The sequence below is a fragment of the Chelonia mydas genome, chromosome 15 (genome assembly GCF_015237465.2).
Source record: "Chelonia mydas isolate rCheMyd1 chromosome 15, rCheMyd1.pri.v2, whole genome shotgun sequence".
Classification (NCBI taxonomy): Eukaryota; Metazoa; Chordata; order Testudines; family Cheloniidae; genus Chelonia; species Chelonia mydas.
In genome coordinates, this window is record NC_057856.1 from 12,636,816 (window position 1) to 12,659,108 (window position 22,293).

General features: G+C 44.4%; 2 protein-coding genes across 10 annotated transcripts in view; one reads left to right on the forward strand and one right to left on the reverse strand.

Moving 5' to 3' along the window:
• Positions 1-18,277, forward strand: part of GGT1 (gamma-glutamyltransferase 1) — a 58,617-nt gene extending 40,340 nt beyond the window's left edge. For all 6 annotated transcript variants that reach the window (XM_043530048.1, XM_037878321.2, XM_037878320.2 and 3 more), the window contains 7 exons: positions 642-791; positions 1,467-1,603; positions 2,283-2,470; positions 5,532-5,659; positions 8,019-8,131; positions 10,601-10,714; positions 14,310-18,277. In XM_043530048.1, the coding sequence (XP_043385983.1) occupies positions 642-791; positions 1,467-1,603; positions 2,283-2,470; positions 5,532-5,659; positions 8,019-8,131; positions 10,601-10,714; positions 14,310-14,453 (974 nt within the window). In that variant the 3' untranslated portion in view covers positions 14,454-18,277. The remainder of the gene's footprint in view (positions 1-641; positions 792-1,466; positions 1,604-2,282; positions 2,471-5,531; positions 5,660-8,018; positions 8,132-10,600; positions 10,715-14,309) is intronic.
• Positions 17,101-22,293, reverse strand: part of GGT5 (gamma-glutamyltransferase 5) — a 57,637-nt gene continuing 52,444 nt past the window's right edge. For all 4 annotated transcript variants that reach the window (XM_037878325.2, XM_037878326.2, XM_007063751.4 and 1 more), the window contains 2 exons: positions 20,541-20,651; positions 17,101-20,270 (listed from right to left, as the gene is read on the reverse strand). In XM_037878325.2, coding sequence (XP_037734253.1) covers positions 20,124-20,270; positions 20,541-20,651 — 258 coding nt within the window. In that variant the 3' untranslated portion in view covers positions 17,101-20,123. The remainder of the gene's footprint in view (positions 20,271-20,540; positions 20,652-22,293) is intronic.

A 22,293-nucleotide genomic window follows, 5' to 3' on the forward strand; every position in this document is an offset into this window, starting at 1 on the left:
TCATTGTTTCTCGCCTGGGTGTATGGTCCACCTGGCTGGGCTCCCTCAGGAATGCGCTCTGACCCTCTGAGTGCATCCCTTTCAGGGCATATAATACAGCATGGATGAGACTCCCCAAAAGCAGGGAGGGTAGAGACAAATCATCCCTGTTCACGCAGTGTTGGCCACCACTTTCCTTCACCGCACTCTGAAAACCCTGCATCAGTTCCCTTCCTGTGAGGCTGGAAACAGACAGCGCCAAGCACTCCACTTGTGGGGGGCATAAAGCAACTGCATCCACCCCAGCATTTTTCCTCCTTGTAAAACAAGAGGATTCTGTGGCTCGCTCCTGGATGTTACCAGTCTCCCACAACGAGAGAAGCAGATGGCCAGAATCCTGGCTGGTATAAGTCAGTCCAAGAGTGATGCAGATTTTTGCAAGCTGGGGATATGGCCCTGAGTCAGAAAGGGATAAACCCATCTCCATTCACACATCCCCTTAACTCAGTAAATCTGTGGAATCTCACTGGTTAGATCACAGTCATGGTGAGTCCACTGCATTCCCACCACTGGCAGTCACAGCAAGGATGGGGAAAAGGTTCTTCCTCCTACTGGAGATCATGTAAACCCAGGGCCACAAATGGCTTTTCTCTCTGTTCTAGGGGGCATCATTTCAATGGAGGACCTAAGAGACTATACTCCAATCCTGAGTGAAAATCCTTTAAACATCACAATCGGGGAGTTCACCATGTACACACCCAGTGCCCCCGTGAGTGGCCCGGTGCTAGCACTCATCCTCAACATACTGAAAGGTAAGAGCAAGCCTCAGTGAGCCACACTGTGACAGGCAATAGCAGCCTTGGGATTCCCAAAGACTGCGGCTGTTCAGCTGACTTGCTCTGCCATAGCAATCCTGGGTAGATAAACAGCAGCATTCTTAATCAACCTCAGTTCGGAAGTGGCGAGTGACAGAAGGCTGTTAGCAGAACACTTTGTACATCTGGGAATCAGCCCTCTAATTCCATAAATGTAGGGTATGGCCTCAGCATATGAAAGAAAAGGCTCAAGAACAAAAAAGATTCTCTTGATGGGTGTCCTCTGATACCTGCATGTGTGGAAATGAAAGGGACACTGCTCTTTGAAATGTGCTTACCTGCCATTCTTGCAAGTAACACCTAAGGTCACTCTAACAGAAACTAGAGGACATGTTCTCTCTGAAGTGCTTACAGCAATCTGTATTGTCGGTGGCCTGTTTTTTCCGAATGGGTCTTCCATGCAGCAACAGCAGAAAAGGAAAAACTAACGGTGACTGTCAGACCCCAAGCAGTGGCTGTTGGGGCTCAGAGGCTGGGGCAATGCCTGCTTCTGAGTCTTTTCTTAAAATTACTAGATTTCAAGTTGACCATCTTTCAGAGCCAGTTCCTGTTTGCCACCCACTGGCCATGTGCTTTCAGATGTGCTCACAATGTACTATCTACTATTGCCAGGATTTAATTTCTCCAGTGACAGCATCACGACCATGGAGAAAAAGGGTCTGACTTACCACCGCATTGTGGAGGCCTTCCGCTTTGCGTATGCCAAGAGGACTTTACTGGGAGACCCAGCATTTGTCAACATTACGGAGGTAAATAGCAGAGAAGTCACTGTATTCCCTGTCCTAAAAGCAAGATCTTTCTGCATGTCCAAAGCATTATGAAAGCCAAGTGGCGATTGGCTTTCAGCTTCCAGCAGGGGACCCCTGATAGTTCCAAGGACACTTCAGAATTCTGTTTGCCATCCGCAAGTTGATGAAACACAGATCTGAATCCAAATATAAAGCCATATGTTACCACTGATCCATGGCTGACCTGCCAGGGATATAAAAATGAATTTCCCCTGGTGTTTGTGGGCAGTGTGCAGCCATTGGTTTGCCAGTAGAATTTACAAAATATAGATAATGCTTTGCACTTCCATAGCAAGTTATGTGTTCAACACGCTATACAGACAATAACAGACTATGAACAAGGATAACTCCACTTGTCTGCCTACCTCACGGGGATGGTGACAAGGGACTTCCATAAAGTGTTTTGACAATGAAAGACGTGAACTGGCCTCAGTGATATTAATGTCAGTGTGTATAGCGTTCTCTTTATGAAAGCTTGAAATGCTAGCAGCATGGGGTCAGCTTTCTGTAAGGAACAAAGAATTCCAGACAATTTTCAAGGTCTGATGTGAGCCATCTCACATGGGTTCCAGCATTCTATAATTAAATCTTTAATTGAAACTTATTGGTAGCATTGAGCTGAATTTGTCTCTCCTAACAGGTGATCAGGAACATGACCTCTGAGTTCTTTGCAGATAACCTACGGGGGAAAATCAATGACAACGCAACCCATACAGTCGACTACTATGAGCCAGAGTACTACACTCCAGATAATGCCGGTACATCCCATCTCTCCGTTGTGGCTGATGATGGCAGTGCTGTGTCCGCCACCAGCACCATCAACCAATAGTATGAGTTCAGACGTTACTTCCATGTAGGCCTCTGCCATCTTCATAGTGGTTCTGTGGTTGGTATAAACATCACTGGACTGGTATCTCCATAGTGGGTTAGTCGTTGGTAGAGGAATTGCTGACTGGAACTCCCTTTACTGGAGTCATATAGGTGCCACTGTTCTGGTAAGACTTGAACTGGACTTCTAGATTCTATACTTTTCTCTGGTCTAGTCCTGCCAGGTGCTGAGCACCCTCAACAGTCATTGAAATCCATGGGAGCTGAGGGCACGTTACAGGTCAGGCCCCTAATGCTGAGTCCCACGCTATTGAGTAGGACACATAAGATCTAAGGCCTCCATTATGCTGCATTCAAGCCCGCTCTTGTTTAATTTTGCCGTGACCTATTCCAACCCCTCTGTCCCTGAGCTTTGCTGTCTGGGAATCCCCTACCGCACTCAAGTACCTCTTTTCAATTAATGTTTCCTTAAATTGTCAGACTCTTCCTGTTTCTTTCTTTCCTTCTGTCATCACAAAGGAAGGATAGTTACTTCAGCTGCTCTCCCCATTATCGGCACACTAAGTGTTGCACTGTTGTTGGCTATTAAGAGAGTTCTTTAGTTAGTGAACAGAGGCTTTATCCTTATTTACCAGACTGCAGCCAGGATGGCCTTTCCTCCCCTCTGCTCAGAGTGAATCTTTCCTGCCTGATTCTCCTGGTGAGCTCAAATCCAACCTATCAAAATGCCTGTGACGTGTCAAGTGTTGGGCTGTGGCATCACTGAATGAATCGGGTGCGAGACACTAGCGAGTTAGAAAGACGATTGCAATTTATTCAGTTGCCGAGTGATTTAATCAGTAATGAGAAAATGTAAACAAAGTACATGATGCTGCTGTGGCGTTCTGGTGAAATACTGCCTCTGTTCTGGTAGAGATGGGTCTGGATCCGAGCTTGCAACTCAATCCTATCTCCATGATGCATCTCTACCCCTAGGGCGGTTTGGATCCAGAGTTCAATCCGCACATTTAAGCACGTTTGGGTATTTGGAGGTTTGGTTTGGCTCCAGTATGGGAAATCTGGGTCCTGATTCTCTGCTGTCCTCACACATGGGATAGTTACACATGCAAAGTGTCTGTAAATAGAGTTTCCCACTCATGTCGGTGGCAGTGTCTCCTGTACAGAGAAGGTTACTACACAACGTGAAAGGCAGAGGAGAAATGGTTCCCCCAGGTTAGATCCAGAGGTTGGTTAATGCCCCTCTGTTTGTCTGCCAGGTGCTCTCTGAGTGCAGGCCTGTCCCTTGTAGGGTGGTGAGGTCTCACTCTGAGATACAGTAGTTTCATGTAGGGCTGTCAAGCAATTTAAAAACTTGCGATTAATCGCACTAACAATAATAGAATACCATTTATTTAAATATTTTGGATGTTTTCTACATTTTCAAATATATTGATTTCAATTACAACACAGAATACAAAGTATACAGTGCTCATTTTGTATTTATTTTTTATTACAAATATTTGCACTGTAATAAACAAAAGAAATAGTATTTTTCAATTCACCTCATACAAGTACTGTAATGCAATCTCTTTATCATGAAAGTTTAACTTACAAATGTAGAATTATGTACAAAAAATAACTGCATTAAAAAATAAAGCAATGTAAAACTTTAGAGCCTACAAGTCCACTCAGTCCTACTACTTGTTCAGCCAATTGCTCAGACAAACAAGTTTGTTTATATGTGTGGGAGATAATGCTGCCCTCCTCTTGTTGAAAGTGAGAACAGACGTTTGCATGACACTGTTGTAGCAGGCGCTGCAAGATCTTTATGTGCCAGATGTGCTAAAGATTCATATGTCCCTTCATTCTTCAACCATCATTGCAGAGAACATGCATCCATGCTGATGATGGGTTCTGCTCGATAACGATCCAAAGCAGTGTGGATAGATGCATGTTCATTTTCATCTTTTGAGTCAGATGCCACCAGCAGAAGTTTGATTTTCTTTTTTGGTGGTTTGGGTTCTGTAGTTTCTGCATCTGAGTGTTTCTCTTTTAAGACTTTTGAAAGCATGCTCCACACCTCATTCCTCTCAGATTTTGGGAGGCACTTCAGATTCTTAAACCTTGGGTGGAGTGCTGTAGCTATCTTTAGAAATCTCACGTTGGTACCTTCTTTGTGTTTTGTCAAATCTGCAGTGAGAGTGTTCTTAAAATGAACAACATGTGCTGGGTCATCATCCGAGACTGCTATAACGCGAAATATATGGCAGAATGCGGGTAAAATAGAGCTGGAGACATACAGTTCTCCCCCTAGCAGTTCAGTCACAAATTTAATTAATGCGTTATTTTTTTAACGAGCATCATCAGCATGGAAGCACGTCCTCTGGAATGGTGGCCAACGCATGAAAGGGCATACGAATGTTTAGCAGATCTGGTATGTAAATACCTTGCAATGCTGGTTACAAAAGTGCCATGCGAATGCCTGTTCTCACTTTCAGGTGACATTATAAATAAGAAGAGGGCAGCATTCTCTCCCGTAAATGTAAACAAACTTGTTTGTCTGAGCGATTGGCTGAAGAAGAAGTAGGACTGAGTGGACTTGTAGGCTCTAAAGTTTTACATTGTTTTGTTTTTGAGTTCAGTTATGTAACAAAAATCGACATTTGTAAGTTGCACTTTCATGATACAGAGATTGTACTACAGTATGTGTATAAGGTGAATTTAAAAATACTGTTTATCATTTTTACAGTGCAAATATTTGTAATAAAAAATAATATAAAGTGAGCACTGTATACTTTGTATTCTGTGTTGTAATTGAAATCAATATATTTAAAAATGTAGAAAAACATCCAAAAATATTTAATAAATTTCATTTGGGATTCTATTGTTTAACAGTGCGATTAAAACCGCGATTCATTGTGATTAATTTTTTTAATCGCGATTCATTTTTTTGAGTTAATCACGTGAGTTAAATGCAATTAATCAACAGCCCTAGTTTCATGTGATCTACAATTTACCTGAAGCTTGTCCTTGACCTAGAGTCTGGGTTTGACGTGCCTTCCCTTCTGCTTGTTCTATTTAGCTTTGGCTCAGAAGTTCGCTCCAACGTGACTGGAATCATATTTAACGATGAGATGGATGACTTCAGTTCACCTTACATCATCAATGGCTTTGGAGTCCCTCCCTCTACTGCAAACTTCATCGAACCAGGTAGCACTTCACGCCCTCTCCTTAGCCAGTATCATGGCGGCCTTTTGCATACCAAAGTGATGCTGACTGCCAGCTAAAGAGCAGCATCCCCTGACCTCTCACTGACTCTGTACTGACATGACTGACATCATCCTCTGACCTCTCACTGAGTCGAGGTCCCTGTCACATGTCGGAAACACCTATGTTCTGTATACTGCATCACTGATAAGAGCTCATTAACTACAGATCACGTTTCCTTACTGTGGTCTGTATGCACTGGCTGGCTGAGAGGAACACAAGCATTTGTAGTGTCGAGGAAAACACCTGGGACTTGCTTATCCCCAGCTGTCTGAAGCCCTCACAAAGGTGACCTCAAAAATCACTCCAAGTGCAATGCTCCACAACTGCAGGAGAGCCTTGGACATCGCTGATCAGGGAGGCAGTAAGAGTGAATGTGGGAGGCCCTGGGAGTGGTGCACAACCATGCAGCATTCCAACAATCTGCGGGCTGCAAGTAATTTGCATAAATATTTAAAATGCATTTGTGTCCGTGTGTATGCTCTTCCTCCCCCATGATACCTTTGGAATACAGCTCTAAAAAAAATACACTGTCTTTTGCTAACCTTTAAACCCAGGTCTCTTCCCTTTGCTTCCCTGGTTTCCATTTTTTTACAGGTGAAATGGAGTCAGAGAGGTACACCCCCCTTTATGTAAAAGCTGCCTTTTGCCAATGACAAGGGTGGATCATGGGGCAATGAAGATGAGATGGAGGCAGCCCGGCTTCCTCAGGGGGCAATTTAAAGGACCTGGGGCTCCCAGCAGTGGCTGGAGCCCCTGGCCTTTTAAATTGCCTCCAGAACCCCGCTGCTGGAGCCCTGGGGTAGCAGCTGCGGGGCTCCAGGGGCTATTTAAAGCCCTGAGGTAGCGTCTCCGGCAGCTATTTAAAGCCCTGGGGTAGCAGCTCCAGGGCTCCCCTGCTTCTACCGCCCAGGAAAAAGCTGTCACCCTAGTGCTCTGTTTCCTCTGATAAAGGCTGTTGCTGTTCCTCTTTGGGCACTGCAGTGATAGGGGGTATGTGTGGTCTAGATACAGAGAAGTGCAAAATTCAGACACTAACTTTGAATGCCCTACGGTTTTGCCCTTTTTATTTACAGACAGAAGGGCTCAACTGAGCAATTGGGATCTGGGATTCTGAATTCCACCTCTAAAGCACAGCCGTGTTGGGCAGGATCTATAAAGATGCTCAGACCCACTGCAGTGCTGCTTTTGTGGTCCATTCTGCTTCCTGCTTATGTTTTCTCTCTGTAAATATTTATACTACAGTGGCTCTGAATCACCTGAGCAGCCCTGTATACTGGGGTGATCTCCTGTGTCCCGTTCAACCAGGTTTAGAGGCAGTATTGTATGGGTAAAGCCTAACATGCTGAGGAATCTGGCTGTCTTTCACTGCAGTATTTTGAGACACCAATGTCCAATTTCTCCAGGTGCCCCCACTGCCCCAGGGCTCTGGGGGCTATTTAAAGGACCGGGGCGGTAGAAGCAGGGGAGCTGCAGGCCCTTTAAATAGCCCCCAGAGCCCTGGGGTAGCGGTGGGCTCTGGGGGCTATTTAAAGGGCTGGGGCTCCAGCTGCCTCTGCCGCCCCGGTCCTTTAAATAGACGCTGGAGCCCCGCCGCTTCCCCAGGGCTCCGGCGGCTAATTAAAGGACCAGGGCAGTAGAAGCAGGGGAGCCCCGGGCCCTTTAAATAGTCCCTGGAGCCCCGGGCTGCTGCTGCTACCCCGGTTGGGGGGGGTAGGAGAAAGGGGGGCACTTACCTTACAGGGTGGGCTGGGGCTGGCTCTGACCTCCCATCAGCCCCGCCCCTTCTGCCCTAGGTCCCGCCCCTTCCGGGGGCCAGAGCTGGCCCCAGCATACCTGTAAGTCACTCGACTTACTTTCACCCCTGGATGGGGGGGCCAGGGGTTTAGTGCAAGGGATCCTCCCCAATCAGATCTAGAGCTACAGAGGTTCTCACCCAGACAGGAAAGTGACCAGGAAGGGCTCATTCCTCAAGGATCAATTCTGAAGCGGACCCCTGGCCTCCAGTGTATGGGTGCACAAATCTGGATAGCTGGCACACTGAGGTGTGCCCATATGTCAGGGATCAGCTTAAAGCCCTTGTAGTTCTCACTCCCACTGCCTCTACAAAGCCAACGACAGGGGAGAATCCCCTTGGCAGCTGAAGAGAGAGACTTGTGCGCTGAATCAGCAGATCTGGGATCTGCAAAAGACCATCGGTAGCAGTGTTCTGTATTTCTAGCCTAAGCAAGCTATGGTGGTGTGGGCTCAGATGCTGAGCATGTAATTAAGTACAAGTTAATGTCTGTGTGCACTCTTACAGGTAAACGGCCCCTGTCCTCCATGTGTCCATCAATCCTAGTGGATAAAACAAATAAGATCAAGATGGTGGTTGGAGCCTCTGGAGGAACAAAAATCACCACAGCAACAGCACTGGTATGTGTCACTGTGGGATGGATAAGGAGACAGATAGTAGAGGCCAGATAAGGTTGGAGAGGCGGCTGAGTTACTCCATCCTGCTTCTCATTGGGAAGGCTCCCATGAGATTGCCTTGAGATTCATAAATTTTAAGGGTAGAAAGAAATATTTTGACGATCTAGGCTAACTCCCTACAAAATGCAGACCTCACCCAGTAATTTCGGCATCAAGCCCATAACGTCTGTGTGAACTATAGCATATATTTTAAGACATCATCTGGATATAAAGACTGCAAATGATGGAGAATCCACAGCCGCCCTGTGTAAGTTCTTCCAGTGGTTACTTGCCGTCACTGTTAAAAACCTGCACCATAATACTAGTCTGAATTTGTCATTTCCAACCATAGGATCCCATTATGCCTTTTCCTGTTTGGTTAAAAAGCCACTTACTGACGAATCTCTTCCCCATGTAGGTAGTAATAGACTGTGATCAAGTCCCCTCTTAACCTTCTCTTGGAGTAAACTCAATGGAGAGATTTAGGAAACTCAGTCTATGAGGAGTTTCAGAGTAGCAGCCGTATTAGTCTGTATTCGCAAAAAGAAAAGGAGTACTTGTGGCACCTCAGAGACTAACCAATTTATTTGAGCATAAGCTTTCGTGAGCTACAGCTCACTTCATTGGATGCATTCAGTGGAAAATATAGTAAGGAGATTTATATACACACAGAACATGAAAAAATGGGTGTTACCATACACACTGTAAGGAGAATGATCACTTAAGATGAGCTATTACCAGCAAGAGACCGGGGGGGGGGCTTTTGTAGTGATAATCAAGGTGGGCCATTTCCAGCACTTAACAGGAACATCTGAGGAATGGTGGCCGGGCGGGGGGGAGAAAGAAACATGGGGAAATAGTTTTACTTTGTGTAATGACACATCCACTCCCGGTCTCTATTCAAGCCTAAGTTAATTGTGTCCAGTTTGCAAATTAATTGCAATTCAGCAGTCTCTCGTTGGAGTCTGTTTTTGAAGTCTTTTTGTTGTAATATTGCAACCTTTAGGTCTGTAATCGAGTGACCAGAGAGATTGAAGTGTTCTCCGACTGGTTTATGAATGTTGTAATTCTTGCATCTGATTTGTGTCCATTTATTCTTTTACAATGCCGTAAGCTTTTGGAGGCATTTAAAAAGGCTACTTTAAAAAGCATCTGTGTGTCCGTACAACCCACTGTTGTTTCCACTGAGCCCCGTACTTGTGTACATTTCTGAGCATGTGAAAATTTGTATCTGTCTCTTTGCATGAGATTTTCCTGAGTGCAAAAGGGTGAATTTTTTTTAGGCTGTTGAAAGAGTTAGTGGGTCAATAACACCTGGTTAGCAAATACAATAGTCTACTATCCTTGGAGGTAAGGAATCCAAGTCAGATTTGGTACAATGATGCAAGCTTCTGAGGTAGCTTTCATGGTGTGCCCTGCTTTGGGGTGATAATGGTCCAAGTACATTTTAACAGAAGACCAGCAGAGGCTGCTGTTGAGCCTCATTCAGTATAACTTATTGACAATTAAGGGGACAATCTAGGTCACTTACCTCACAGGCATGCAAAGTTATTAACTTATCCAATATTTATGTTTCTGAGAGCTACATGGTTTGCGTGGGAACTGCTCCTTCATGCATTTCTCCACATGCAGGACTCTCAAATGGCAGCTGTGCTGCACAGCTACAGTTCACATTTACTGGAACTCTGAATGCATCCGATGAAGTGAGCTGTAGCTCACGAAAGCTCATGCTCAAATAAATTGGTTAGTCTCTAAGGTGCCACAAGTCCTCCTTTTCTATTTACTGGAATTCTAACTTGGCTTAATTTGAGTCCACTTTAGAAATGTGGATCCTCATGATTCACTGTACAAACTTCTTACAGAAGCAGCCTTACGAAGTGTTTATGATTATCACAGGAAGAAGCTGTCACCCTAGTGCTCTGCTTCCTCTGATAAAGGCTGTTGCTGTCCCTCTTTGGGCACTGCAGTGAGAGGGGGTATGTGTGGTCTAGATACAGAGAAGTGCAAAATTCAGACACTAACTTTGAATGCCCTACAGTTTTTCCCTTTTTATTTAGAGACAGAAGGGTTCAACTGAGCAACTGGGAACTGGGATTCTGAATTCCACCTCTAAAGTACAGCCGTGTTTGGGCAGGATCTATAAAGACACTTAGGTCCACTACAGTTCTGCTTTTGTGGTCCATTCTGCTTCCTGCTTAAGTTTTTTCTCTGTAAATATTTATGCAGTAGTGGGTCTGAATCTCCTGAGCAGCCCTGTATACTGGGGTGATCTCCTGTGTCCCGTTCAACCAGGTTTAGAGGCAGTATTGTATGGGTAAAGCCTAACATGCTGAGGAATCTGTCTCTCTTTCACTGCAGTATTTTGAGACACCAATAACCGATTTCTCCAGGTGCAGGTCATGTACTAATGCTGCGGCTTTCTGCTTCATCCAGACAATCATCAAATCCCTCTGGTTCGGGTACGATATGATGAAGGCTGTGGAAGAACCTCGAGTTCATGATCAGCTGTTTCCCAATGTCACGGAGCTGGAGCAGAATGTAGAGCAGGTCTGTCTTCTCTGGGAAGGATTGGGGTTGGGGGTATGATGTCACACATGATCCTGGTCTCCGCAGGCACCATGGGAATGTTTTCCCTTTGTTCCATTGCATAATGTTTGTCTGTTTATGAACATAAGAATTAAAGCTGGGCAAAGCTTTGGCCTTAGTCCACAACAAGGAGTTCAAGGGCCCATCCATGGGGGTTTGCACTTGGAATTTTGGCTGCAAACAAAGCCGGAAATGCCAGTACTACAGAACTGCCCTTGGATTTGCCTGGAGGGAATTTAATGCTGTCCTTGGCCCTGCATAGCTTAAAAACTTTTTAAAATACTCAGCCTGGGCTAGGCATGAAGTTTGTAACGACTACAAACCCAGTGAATTTCAACAGGCTTTGTCTCTTAATGTATTACTCTCTTCGTGATCCTGAAGAGTTGGGTATGAAGCTGAGTTGTTCTATGGCACCTGAAGGATGGCCAAGGAGATATTCATTCAGTGCTGAGATCACCCTTGGAAATCCATAGAAAACTTCCACTTACATGGGACCTTTGCTGTCCTGTCAATGCATTGTTACACTGGGGTAAAACCTGCCTTCAGTCTGGATTCAGAATGACAGATACCACTCCACTCAAGCCAGCAGACCTGCTTCTCTGACTCACTTCTCTGATACACTAATCTGTCACCCTAGTGCTCTGCTTCCTCTGATAAAGGCTGTTGCTGTCCCTCTTTGGGCACTGCAGTGATAGGGGGGTATGTGTGGTCTAGATACAGAGAAGTGCAAAATTCAGACACTAACTTTGAATGCCCTAGGGTTTTTGTCCTTTTTATTTCGAGACAGAAGGGCTCAACTGAGCAATTGGGATCTGGGATTCTGAATTCCACCTTTGTCATAACCATACAGCTAAGGGTAGCATAAAATCCCTCCTTTACCTGTAAGGGATTAAGAAGCTCGAATAACCTGGTTGGCACCTGACCAAAAGGACCAATAGGGGAAGAAGATCCTTTCAAATCTGTGGGGGGAGGGTTTGTTTGTGTGGCCTTTTGTTGTTCTCTCTGGGACAGAGACGGACTAGGGCAGGAAAAACCATCTTCTAAAACCCTACCTGAAATAAGCATCCAAGATTAAAACAATTAAGGAAACACATTAGCTTATCTTTTGTTTTAGCTTGTGAATTTTTCCCTAAGAGGGAGGTTTATTCCTGTTTTTTGTAACTTTAAAGTTTTGCCTAGAGGGGAATCCTCTGTGTTTTGAATCTTATTACCCTGTAAAATTATCTTCCATCCTGATTTTACAGAGGGGCTTCTTTTACTTTTTCTTTATAACAAAGTTTTGTTTTTAAAACCTGATTGGTTTTTAGTGTCCTAAAAACCCAAGGGCTCACCTTGTTTACCTCTTTGGTTGGTATATTATTCTCAGGCTTCCCCAGGAGAGGGGGTGAAGGGGCTTGGGGGGGATATTTTGGGGAAACAGGAACTCCAAGTGGTCGTTTTCCTGAATCTTTGTCTAACTCACTTGGTGGTGGCAGCGATACTGTCCAAGGACAAGGAAGAATTTGTACCTTGGGGAAATTTTTAACCTAAGCTGCTAGAATTAATCTTAGGGGGGTCTTTCATGCAGGTCCCCACATCTGTTCCCCAGTGGGAAGGGAATCCTGACATCCTCTAAAGCACAGCTGTGTTTGGGCAGGATCTATAAAGACCCCCCAAACACACTGCAGTTCTGCTTTTGTGGTCCACTGTGCTTCCTGCTTATGTTTCCTCTCTATACAAAGCACACTGCTGAATTGCACACATCATTTTCCCAAGCTCATACAATGTGCATTCCTTTGCCTTTATCCACATTGAATGTCATCTGCCATTTTGTTGCCCAGTCACAGAGTTTTGTGGGATTCCTTTGTAACCTGCTTTGGCCTTAACTGTCTTGAATAATTGTGTATCATCTGCAAATTTTGCCAACTCATTGTTTATCCCTTTTTCCAGATCATTTATGAAAATGTTGAACAGTATTGGTCCCAGTATAGACCCTTGGGGGACATCACTATTTACCTCTCTCCATTCTGAAAACTGATCATTGTTTACTATCTTTTAACCAGTTACTGATCTATGAGAGGACCTTCCCTCTTATCCCATGACAGCTTGCTTTGCTTAAGAACCTTTGGTGAGGGAACCTGTCAAAGGCTTTCTGAAAATCTAAGTATACACGATCTCCACTGGATCACTCTTGTTCACATGCTTGTTGACACCCTCAAGCATTCTATTTAGATTGGTGAGGCATGAGTTCCCTTTACGAACAATCATGTTGACTCTTCCCCAGCAAATCATGTTCATCTATGTGTCTGACAATTCTGTTCTTTACTATAGTTTCAACCAGTTTGCCCAATACTGAAGAAAGGCTTGTAATTGCCGGGAGCGCCTCTGGAGCCTTCTTTATAAATTGGTGTCACGTTAGCTATCCTCATATGGTATAAAAGCTGATTTAAATGATAGGTTACAAACCACAGTTAGTAGTTCTGCACTTTCACATTTGAGTTCCTTCAGAATTCTTGGGTGAACACCACCTGGTCTTGGTGACTTATTACTATTTAGTTTATCAAGCTGTTCCAAAACCACCTCTAATGACACCTCAGTCTGAGACAGTTCCTCAGCTTTGTCACCTAAAAAGAATAGCGTAGGTTTTTGGGAATCTTCCTCACATACTCCACAGTCAAGACTGATGCAAAAAATTCATTTAGTTTCTCCGCAATGGCTTTACCTTCTTCGAGTGCTCCTTTAGCACCGTGATCATCCAGTGTCCCCACTGATTTTTTGGCAGGCTTCCCGCTTGTGCTGTTACTTTTTGAGTCTTTGGCTCATTGCTCTACAAATTCTTTTTTGGCCTGCCTAATTATACTTTTACACTTGACTTGCCAGAGTTTATGCTCCTTTTCTATTTTCTTCAATAGGATTTAACTTCCAATTATTAAAGGATGCCTTTTTGTCTCTAACTGCTTCTTTTACTTGGTTTAGCCATGGTGGCACTTTTTGGCGCCTCTTACTGTGTTTTTTTTATGTGAGGTATAAATAGAATTTAAACCTCTATTATGGTGTTTTTTAAGTTTCCATGCAGCTTGCAGGCATTTCACTTTTGGGACTGTACCTTTTAATTTCTGTTTAACTATCTGCCTCTTTTTTGTGTAGTTCCCCGTTTTGAAATTAAATGCTACTGTGGTGGGCTTATTTGGTGTCCCACCACCTCCACATGGATGTTAAATTTAATTATGTTATGGTTGCTTATTACCAAGTGGTTCAGCTATATTCCCCTCTTGAACCACATCCTGTGCTCCTCTGAGAATTAAATAAAGAATTGCCTTCTGTCACTTAGTAGCAAAACTCCTTGGAAAGCCGGAGAGAGGAGGTAGCTGGTTGGAGGAGTGGGAGGGTGGAGATGGTGGAACAGGTTTCTGTGTGGAGCTACCTGCAGCAGAGGGGACCTGGCAGTGGGGGCAGCTCAGGGGTACAGTATACTTGTGCGTTGCATGTGAGGTACATAGCATGTACTGTGTAATCTCTGTCTGCATCCTTAGGTGCCTCTCCTGTTGTGTGTTTACCCCTTCTCTCTGCATTCCAGGGCATAGAAGTGGAACTAGAGAAGAGGAAACACGATATCAAGAGGACGAACAGTAGTGCCGTCGTCCAGGCCATTCTGCAAACTGCTGATGGCTGGGCTGCTGTGTCTGATTCCCGGAAAGGTGGCTTCCCAGCAGGCTACTGAACTCACTCAAGTTGCTCTGACAGCCTGCTGCTTTGCGGAACTAGCAACCAGCTTACATGTGGGGAGAGGGAGGCAGGGAATACTTGAGCACTGCAACTCAGGGACTGTCACAGGAAAGAATGAATTTGCCTGTGGTTCTGCTAATAGATCTGGACAGATGTTTTTGAGGGCCATTATTGAAAAGTGCCTTTCAACAGATCAGTGTGCTAAGAAAAAGCACAAATCTCCCAGAATATACAGCACCTACCTAAAGGGTCTAGTCCCTACTCCTGCTCACCAGGGATTGAGTGCACAGCATTTGGAAGGTCCAAAGCCCCAGCTACAGAAACTGTTCCTTTATTTTTCAGCTTTATTCAGCCAGTGGCTATCCTTGCCTGTCTTCTAGCAGTGACCGCATTCCCAGGAGAAATGTATGATGGCGTGTGAATGGGATGTAAGGTGCTGGCCACTCTACACTGTAAACTAGTACATCTGAGCTACAATCTGAAGAGTGATTGGGATAACCCTTCTCCACAGCCTCACCAATTTTTTAAGACTATCGTCTTGCTTCTCATTTCAGGAGTCTGAGGGATGATGGGGTAGCTGAAGAAGTGATGGTGCCAATGTCTTTTGTTTGTTTTTTATCTGTTCAAAAGCTGTAAAGGGAAGACAGAGGCTACCTGTTTAATTTATGCTGAAAAAGAATTACAGGCCTATGGAGGTAAACATCCCTGCTTTCACCTGTACAGTACACGTGTCCACAAGGAACCAGGAGGCTCTATATGACTGAGGCTCTGCAGCAATTTGGCTCCTTGGTGCAACTCCTTCACGTCCCAGAGAATAGGCACATCTATCTACCCCCTTATCTATGATGAGTCTTCCCTTCTCCCCTCACCCCAATTTGTCTCTCACTATTATCCTTTCTGACAGCATGCAAGAGTCCAAGGGAAAAAGGAAGGAAGCATTTAAAGCTGAATATCATAGTATAAACCACTGCCACCCAGGGCAGCATGGCATCTTGTCTTTCAGTTACAAAGCATAACTTCTGAGGGGTCGGTTTGGTTATATCACTTTGATGCGGTGTCTAGAAGGTGAAAAAAGAATAAGGGGTGGGGGGGTGCAGGGTGCCCATCCTTAAACTCCAAATTTGATGCAGTTGAATACATAGATTTTTCTTTCTTACCTGCCGCTTACCCCAAAGACTTGAATATTGCAGAAGTTGTGTCTTAGATGAGTGTGAAGCTGTGGTTTCAGCCAACTGTCCCCCTTGAACTTTTGAGTTGCTTGTGACTTTCAGCCATCTTTATAACGGAAATAAGAACATTCCCCACCTTCAGAGCTCGGGTTCATTCATTTGGATTTGAGATGCAAGGTGGGTAAATAAGGCCCAAGCACCCTCGCTGCCTACTGAAGTCTCCCCACCGGGAAACCCTGTCAAACTGGCAGCCTGCTCCTCCCTCCATTGTCTGTTGGAGTTGGATGAAATCCAAGAACTCAAATATAACTGGTCTAAACAGGATTTTAAAAATCTATTTGGTTGCAATAACTGGTGGCATTAGTAACATAAACAAGACTGCATTGAAAATGAATGTTAACCTGAAGTAGCTCTCTAAAGAACAAGCTCAAGTATTTGTTCACCTGTATTTTAGAACAAGCAACCAAAAACAAAATCCACAATAATAACAACTAAATGAAAGTCAGGTCATTCAGAAAGTATACCCCAAAGGATTTTAGAGCACAATGGCAATTGTGTTCCTAAATCCTTTAGGTGTGGAGCAGGTCAGGAACTGACTTTTTCCTTTGAGAATTTCTGATGAAAACAAATGTTTTCATCAATTGTTGCTGAAAATGCTCAGATTTTGCAGTTACCGAAATTTAATTTCTTAAATGTTTTGGGATGAAAACTTGCTTTTCCAAACTCCTTTTTTTAATGAAAAATGTCAGTTGAATTCATTTCCTGTCCCATTCTATATAGGTCCTTTGGCGACAGGGCAAGATTCTCAAACTTTTTCCACAGTATGTCAAGGTTTAGCTGTCACGGTGTTGCTTTGATAATACAGAAACCGCAATATGAGTTATTTTCTAGCTGACAAACAAGTGCCAAAGTATGGCCTTCAAAGATTTGACCTGAGTTGCACTGATTATGTTTAAAATAAATAAATAAATCCATAACTGTGAACTGACATGGCATGATTTAAAGTCCCAGTAGAGGAAATTAAGTAGACCTTGGGTACTATTTTGGAACGCACCAGAGCAAATCAATCTAAAATGACTTCTTTAGCGTCTCCAAATCTTTATAATGACACCAGTTTTCTCACAGCACTCTAATTAAAGGAGCCTGATAAGCTCCTTAGCAAGAGTTAGGCTGTTGCTATTTCACAATCATTGTGGTAATTTTCAGACCCCCCCCACAATTCAGTGCATAATGCAGGACCCAGGGATCAAGCCATGCAAGCACAGTCCAGGCAAAGACACCCTTGTTTCAGAGGTGAAGTGCAACATGTGGCTGTTCAAAACCACCTTGCTGCTATTGTAAGAAATGCCAGAATGACTCGGGATGGTAGAGAAATGGAAACCACAAAACCACACTGCTGGTTCCATTCGCTAAGAACTGATCCGTTGGTGGGTGAGGTAGGGCTGCAGGCTAAAAATTCCCAGCATCTACAAGCCATTTGTAAAAGTAGTTTATTAAAAATATAGCTTTGTAAAACAAACTTCACCTGGAAAATAGAAACATATCCTCTGCTCACAGTGTCATGTAAAGTCTATGGAAGGTGGCAGTGTGCAGATAAACTGGCCCCTGCCCTTGGCAGCAATCAGCCTGGGGGAGCCAAACACTGGAGAAGCCCAGGGCTAGACCTGAGTGATGCTGGGGTCAGGCTTGAGGTGTAATATGGTAGCAAAAATAGCTCCTGCCTCCTTCCAGCCAGTTCCTCATTTTTAAAACACACTAAGCAACATTCACCCAGCCAAAAGTAATGACCGCTCTAGCGCTACTTCTGTTCAGTTTATCAGCCTAGTGTTTTATGGTTCTACATGACAGTTCTGCTGGAATACAGTCAGTGGGCCTGCTCTTGAAGAGTTGGGTCCATTTTTGAAATTACTGTTTTGGGCCTATGTACTTACCCCAGAGTGGCAACTAATTGTAGTCATCAGTGCTACCACTGAGATGTCAGTCTACCTGCAACTCAGGTCATTTGACTGCTAAATCACAACTGCAAGCACCAGACTGTCACAAGTATGTAGGTGACCTTAAAGAAAAAGCAGGGCCCCTATCATTCTACATACTATAGAATGAGTGTTCGCCAAGCAGCAACGTTCTTTTATCCTGTACCATTCTGCCACACTTACATTTACTACTTGTTCAGGCAAGCACTTTAAAACGTAAGCCCCGCTTCAGGAAAACACATGCTTTACATACTTGTCAGAGTACGAAAAAAGAAATTTGTTTTCCAGACAAAACATCAAGATCCTGTTGTGGTTCTAGTGCAACCATATTGCTGTATGAGCCAACAGTATGATGCAGCAGTAGCTGCTCATGGAGGTTGATGCCATAAAGACAGTTTCTTGGTGTACAATTCCTGAAGGAAAACAGCTCTCTCTGTAGCAAGTTTCATTTTCAACAGCATTGAAATACATCTATAGGCTGACTTTGTTTCTCCACGTTAATAGGTTTCTAAGTGGCTTGCATTTTATTTACATGATAGGGGCTTATGGGTAGAAAAGGCAGGCATCCAGCAATCTGGTTTCATAAGATATAGAATTTTTTTTAAAGGCATGTACTCAGCCATTTGTGACAAAACGATTACAGTGAGAAGGGTTTGCGGAGACATAAGCATGAGTTTTAAAAAAATGGCGGAGGGATAATGAGACTGGAGTAAAAAGACTAAGGTCTGACATGAATGCAACTGTTTTCTTTTCTGCATAAGATGGGTTAACAGAATAGGGATCTATTAATGCAAAAAAAGCCAGTATAAATCTGTTATAGGCAAAGCTTTAAAAGCATATAATATTCTCAAATTCCTGTATGCAAACAAGGGTTTCTGTACATGTAAGTGACTGCAGGTGAATTTATAGAGGCATGCTGAATCTTTGGTCCTATGAATTTTTCTAAAGCCCATCAGTGTACAAATATAAACAATGTGACTGCATGCCCAATCACACTTGTGGCAGGGATGAGGCACAGATAACCCCCAAGGCTGCTCATGTCTGCCATTTAACAAGCACTAGGCTGCTCCCCTGCTACAGGTGTATTAGCTATGACTGTTCTTTGACATGTTCCTACACTCCTCTCCTCAAATTCTCTGAAAAACTTAGGTCACTCACAGTAGTTAATCAGGGGCAAGTAGTTTTTTGTGGAGCACAATTCTTCCCAAGGATACAGGCGTCAAATAGTCACAGAGCGCACAGCACCACTCTAGAACAGGCCGCATCACGTCTCCCTGCGTTGGTGGGCGCTGTAACAGTTCCAGTTAGGAAAGGCTCATTTGCATATTTGTGAAGATGTAATAGAAATCCTGCTGAATTACCCTACTCTTACCTGCACCCTTATTTTAAAGGGTCCTCCCAGAACCCATGTCACTCCTGTTTTGAAGCAATATTAATTTCCTTCTCTTGTGCATCCTCACTTCAACTCATCCAGGGGCCTGGCTTCTGCTTCACTATGGAACACGTCTCGATAAGGATGAGCAAGGAAATCTGGTGAAGGCTTAGGGCTTCCCGCCCCAAGGGAGAGGTATAAGACTGGAAGATTAGCTATAATAATACGTCATCAGTTCCTTCCAAAGGAGAAAAGAATTCACATTATCCACCCTAATGCACAGTCACACTTTGCATGGCTCATTTGTAGGGACTCCCTCTTATGCAGGGCCTAAGAAACCTTCAGTGCTGCTACAGAGGTGGCCCTCATTCCTACAGTAGCTGACTGCCGCAACAGACGCTGTAGTACATAGACCAGGTCTGTGCTAATGCTAATGTCAAATGATACCCGTGGGCCAGGCAAGGGTCCTGGGATTGCAAGAGCTAGACAAAATGTTGTTAGACTCACTCCCTTAGTGTGTGTCCAAGCAAAGCTGTATCTTGCAGCTCTGCTGTGCAACTTGGTGGTGCTGAAATACACCTGAGCAAAGAAAGTCATCTGTGATAACTTCCTATTTCACGTGAATGGTGCGGCCAGAAAGCACATTCACACATGGGGGAGTTTCCAAAGCCAGAAAGAAACCAATCCCACTCCTATCTGAGGATCTTCAGACTCTAGGGAAGATAGAGTCAGGTCCCTGAGGGCAGCTCCCACTGGCACTGGGCCTGGTTCCCCTTTCCAAATTCCCACTGCGTGGTAAATTCCTGATTTCTGGATTCATATTCTAAATAGCTGCTCTGTTCACAAAATATATTTCTATATATCACACAAGTGCTGGTCCATTGTTCTCTGGACCCAGCTAGCCAATATAATAAATGGAGGGTATGATTCTAGCCAAGACTGGCTGACTAGTGCCTGTAACAGCTTGAAGGTAGCTTGCCATATATTGGAGGGTCAGTTGTTACTATGAGTCTCACCCACTGCTAGGTGGCTTCAAGAAGTCCAGCTGGTACAGGAGATGTCAGGGGTGCTTCCAGGATAGCTGGTGCTCTGGACCCAGTTATTTCATAATCTTTTTAGTTAGAATAAAATGTTTGCTACAGCACTTCTTCTTAATACCCAGATGACTTCCCCATCTTCCTTTGATCAGAATAAGCAAAGATGCATCTTCCTTCCTTTGAAATCCCCTGCACAACATTCAGGAAAAAGAGGGGTTTCGATTCATGGTGTCCTCTGCTCAGCAGTCCCAGCTTAACATCCTGAAAGGGAAGGAGCAGAAAAAATAAAGTAAGTCTCGCCGGGGCCTCTGTTATGTGTGCTCTGGGCTTATTCTCCCATGGGACGGAAAGATGTTGTGCAACTGGTCCGGAGACTGGATTCAAATAAAAGGAACATCAGCTGGAAGTGGGACCCTCCTAGCATTTGGTGTGGTGACAGACACGGCAGCACTCAGTTGCCGGACAGTTATATTTGTAACCCACACCAAGGACAAGAAACAAGTGCAGGGAGAACCAACGGAAGCTGCTCACCTCATCAAATTTTGGCTCGAACTGGATGGAGTTGTTTGTGGAAGCATGGAGAACTGGCAGAGAGATGGCATGCTCCAGGTCATAGCCAAACCAGAGTTTGTTCATGATTGCCTGCAGTGGAACAAACTCAGCAGTTAATGAAGGTGAAGGGTGAGAAACTGGGTCAAATTCTCATTTACACTCGTGCAAACCCAGAGCCACTCCTTTGAAGTCTTTGGGCTATAGCCTGCTTGTATGGCAGCATAAGTCTGAAGTAACTCTAGAAGTTACAGATTTACATCAGTAATATTTAGGATCAAGTGAGAGTGACTGCTCTCCCTAGGTCTGGGTGAGCACCTTTGACAGCTTTAGTTCTTTGTCAGGCCTCTTGAAACTGGTCAAACTAGTATATGCAGTTTCCCCCACAGGGCGAGTCTTCTCAAGACTTGCTACCTACCTAGGGATTTCCATTGATTACCTTCCAGTGATGTTGGTTCCTCCAGGAAACCCTGTAACTTCCTCACAGAGCCATGAAAACACCTATAGGGTTGATACACTAGTCTTTTGCTATGTGCCCATATCTCACATAAACAACTGGCCATGAAGGTGCTGTGCACTATACCAAGGGAGAGCAGATTATTCCCCAAACCTGTTGCTCCATGGGTCCAGGAGGGCTAGACACAGTTTCCTTCAACAGACGAATACTACCCTTGAAACAGGTGGAGGGACAGGAACAAACACACACAGATGTTCCCTCCACACCCCAGGACTCCACAGCACTCACTGGTCCAAATGAAAGGGACAGAGTTTGAATCTGTCTTGATTCTCCCTTGCCTCGTCCACAGCAGCACTTTGTGATGCTGTTTGAACATCCGCCCAGCTGTTATTAAACTATTAAGAACAATATCCAGAGCTTTAACAAGCTTCAGGGATGAGTCTTTTTGTTGCTGGCAACCAGAGGTTCATTTTTCATTTAGCCTCCTCTAAAAATAGACTACACACTAGAACAACAGGCCTTAAGGGACAGGAGATGGGCTAGAAGGCTGATGTTGCCCATCCCTAACTGCGGCCATTCAAGGCTGGGTCAACACCTTAGCTTACAGTGACTTCCTCCGTTTCCTGTCTGAGAGGCCTGAACTAGCAAAAGAGGGAGGCAAGAATGAATGTGACTCAACATCCAAAGATGATGGTTCCAACAGTGAAGGGGAGATGTGCCTCTCGAGCTGGCCAGAGAGTGACTATGAAATCCTTTACCCCACCTGGAAAGCAACCTGGGGACACTTTGGCCCCAAACTCTATGAAGAGGAAGTGATTTTCCCAACCCCCAACCTCTAATGAGAGGAGTTTTTAAGGACAGGACTAGCAATTGCATCAGGTTTGTGGAAGAGGACATGGAGTGTGCAGGATGGCAGGAACATTCCCTATCTGGTCTGGGAGATGGTACCAGCGATACCAGTTTTAATAAGCTCCCATTTCATCCTCTCTACCTCCAGTAGACACACCATCTCATGCTTTTAGCAAGAAAGTCTAAGCCATCCCTGTGGGGCAATGACAAAGCTGCCATGAAATAAAGGAAACTCCAGTTCATGGTGATGTTAAAACCCACCTGGGCTAGTGTCCAGTGTAGTCACAAAGGCTGGTGGGCCTGCAGCACCCTCAAACAGTATTAATAGCACCGACAAAAGGAGCTGCAGCCCCCTCTGCCCTGCAAGTAGGTTTATGAACATTTCACACGTTTAGTAGGAGGAAACTCAAATGAAGAGCAGTAACTTTA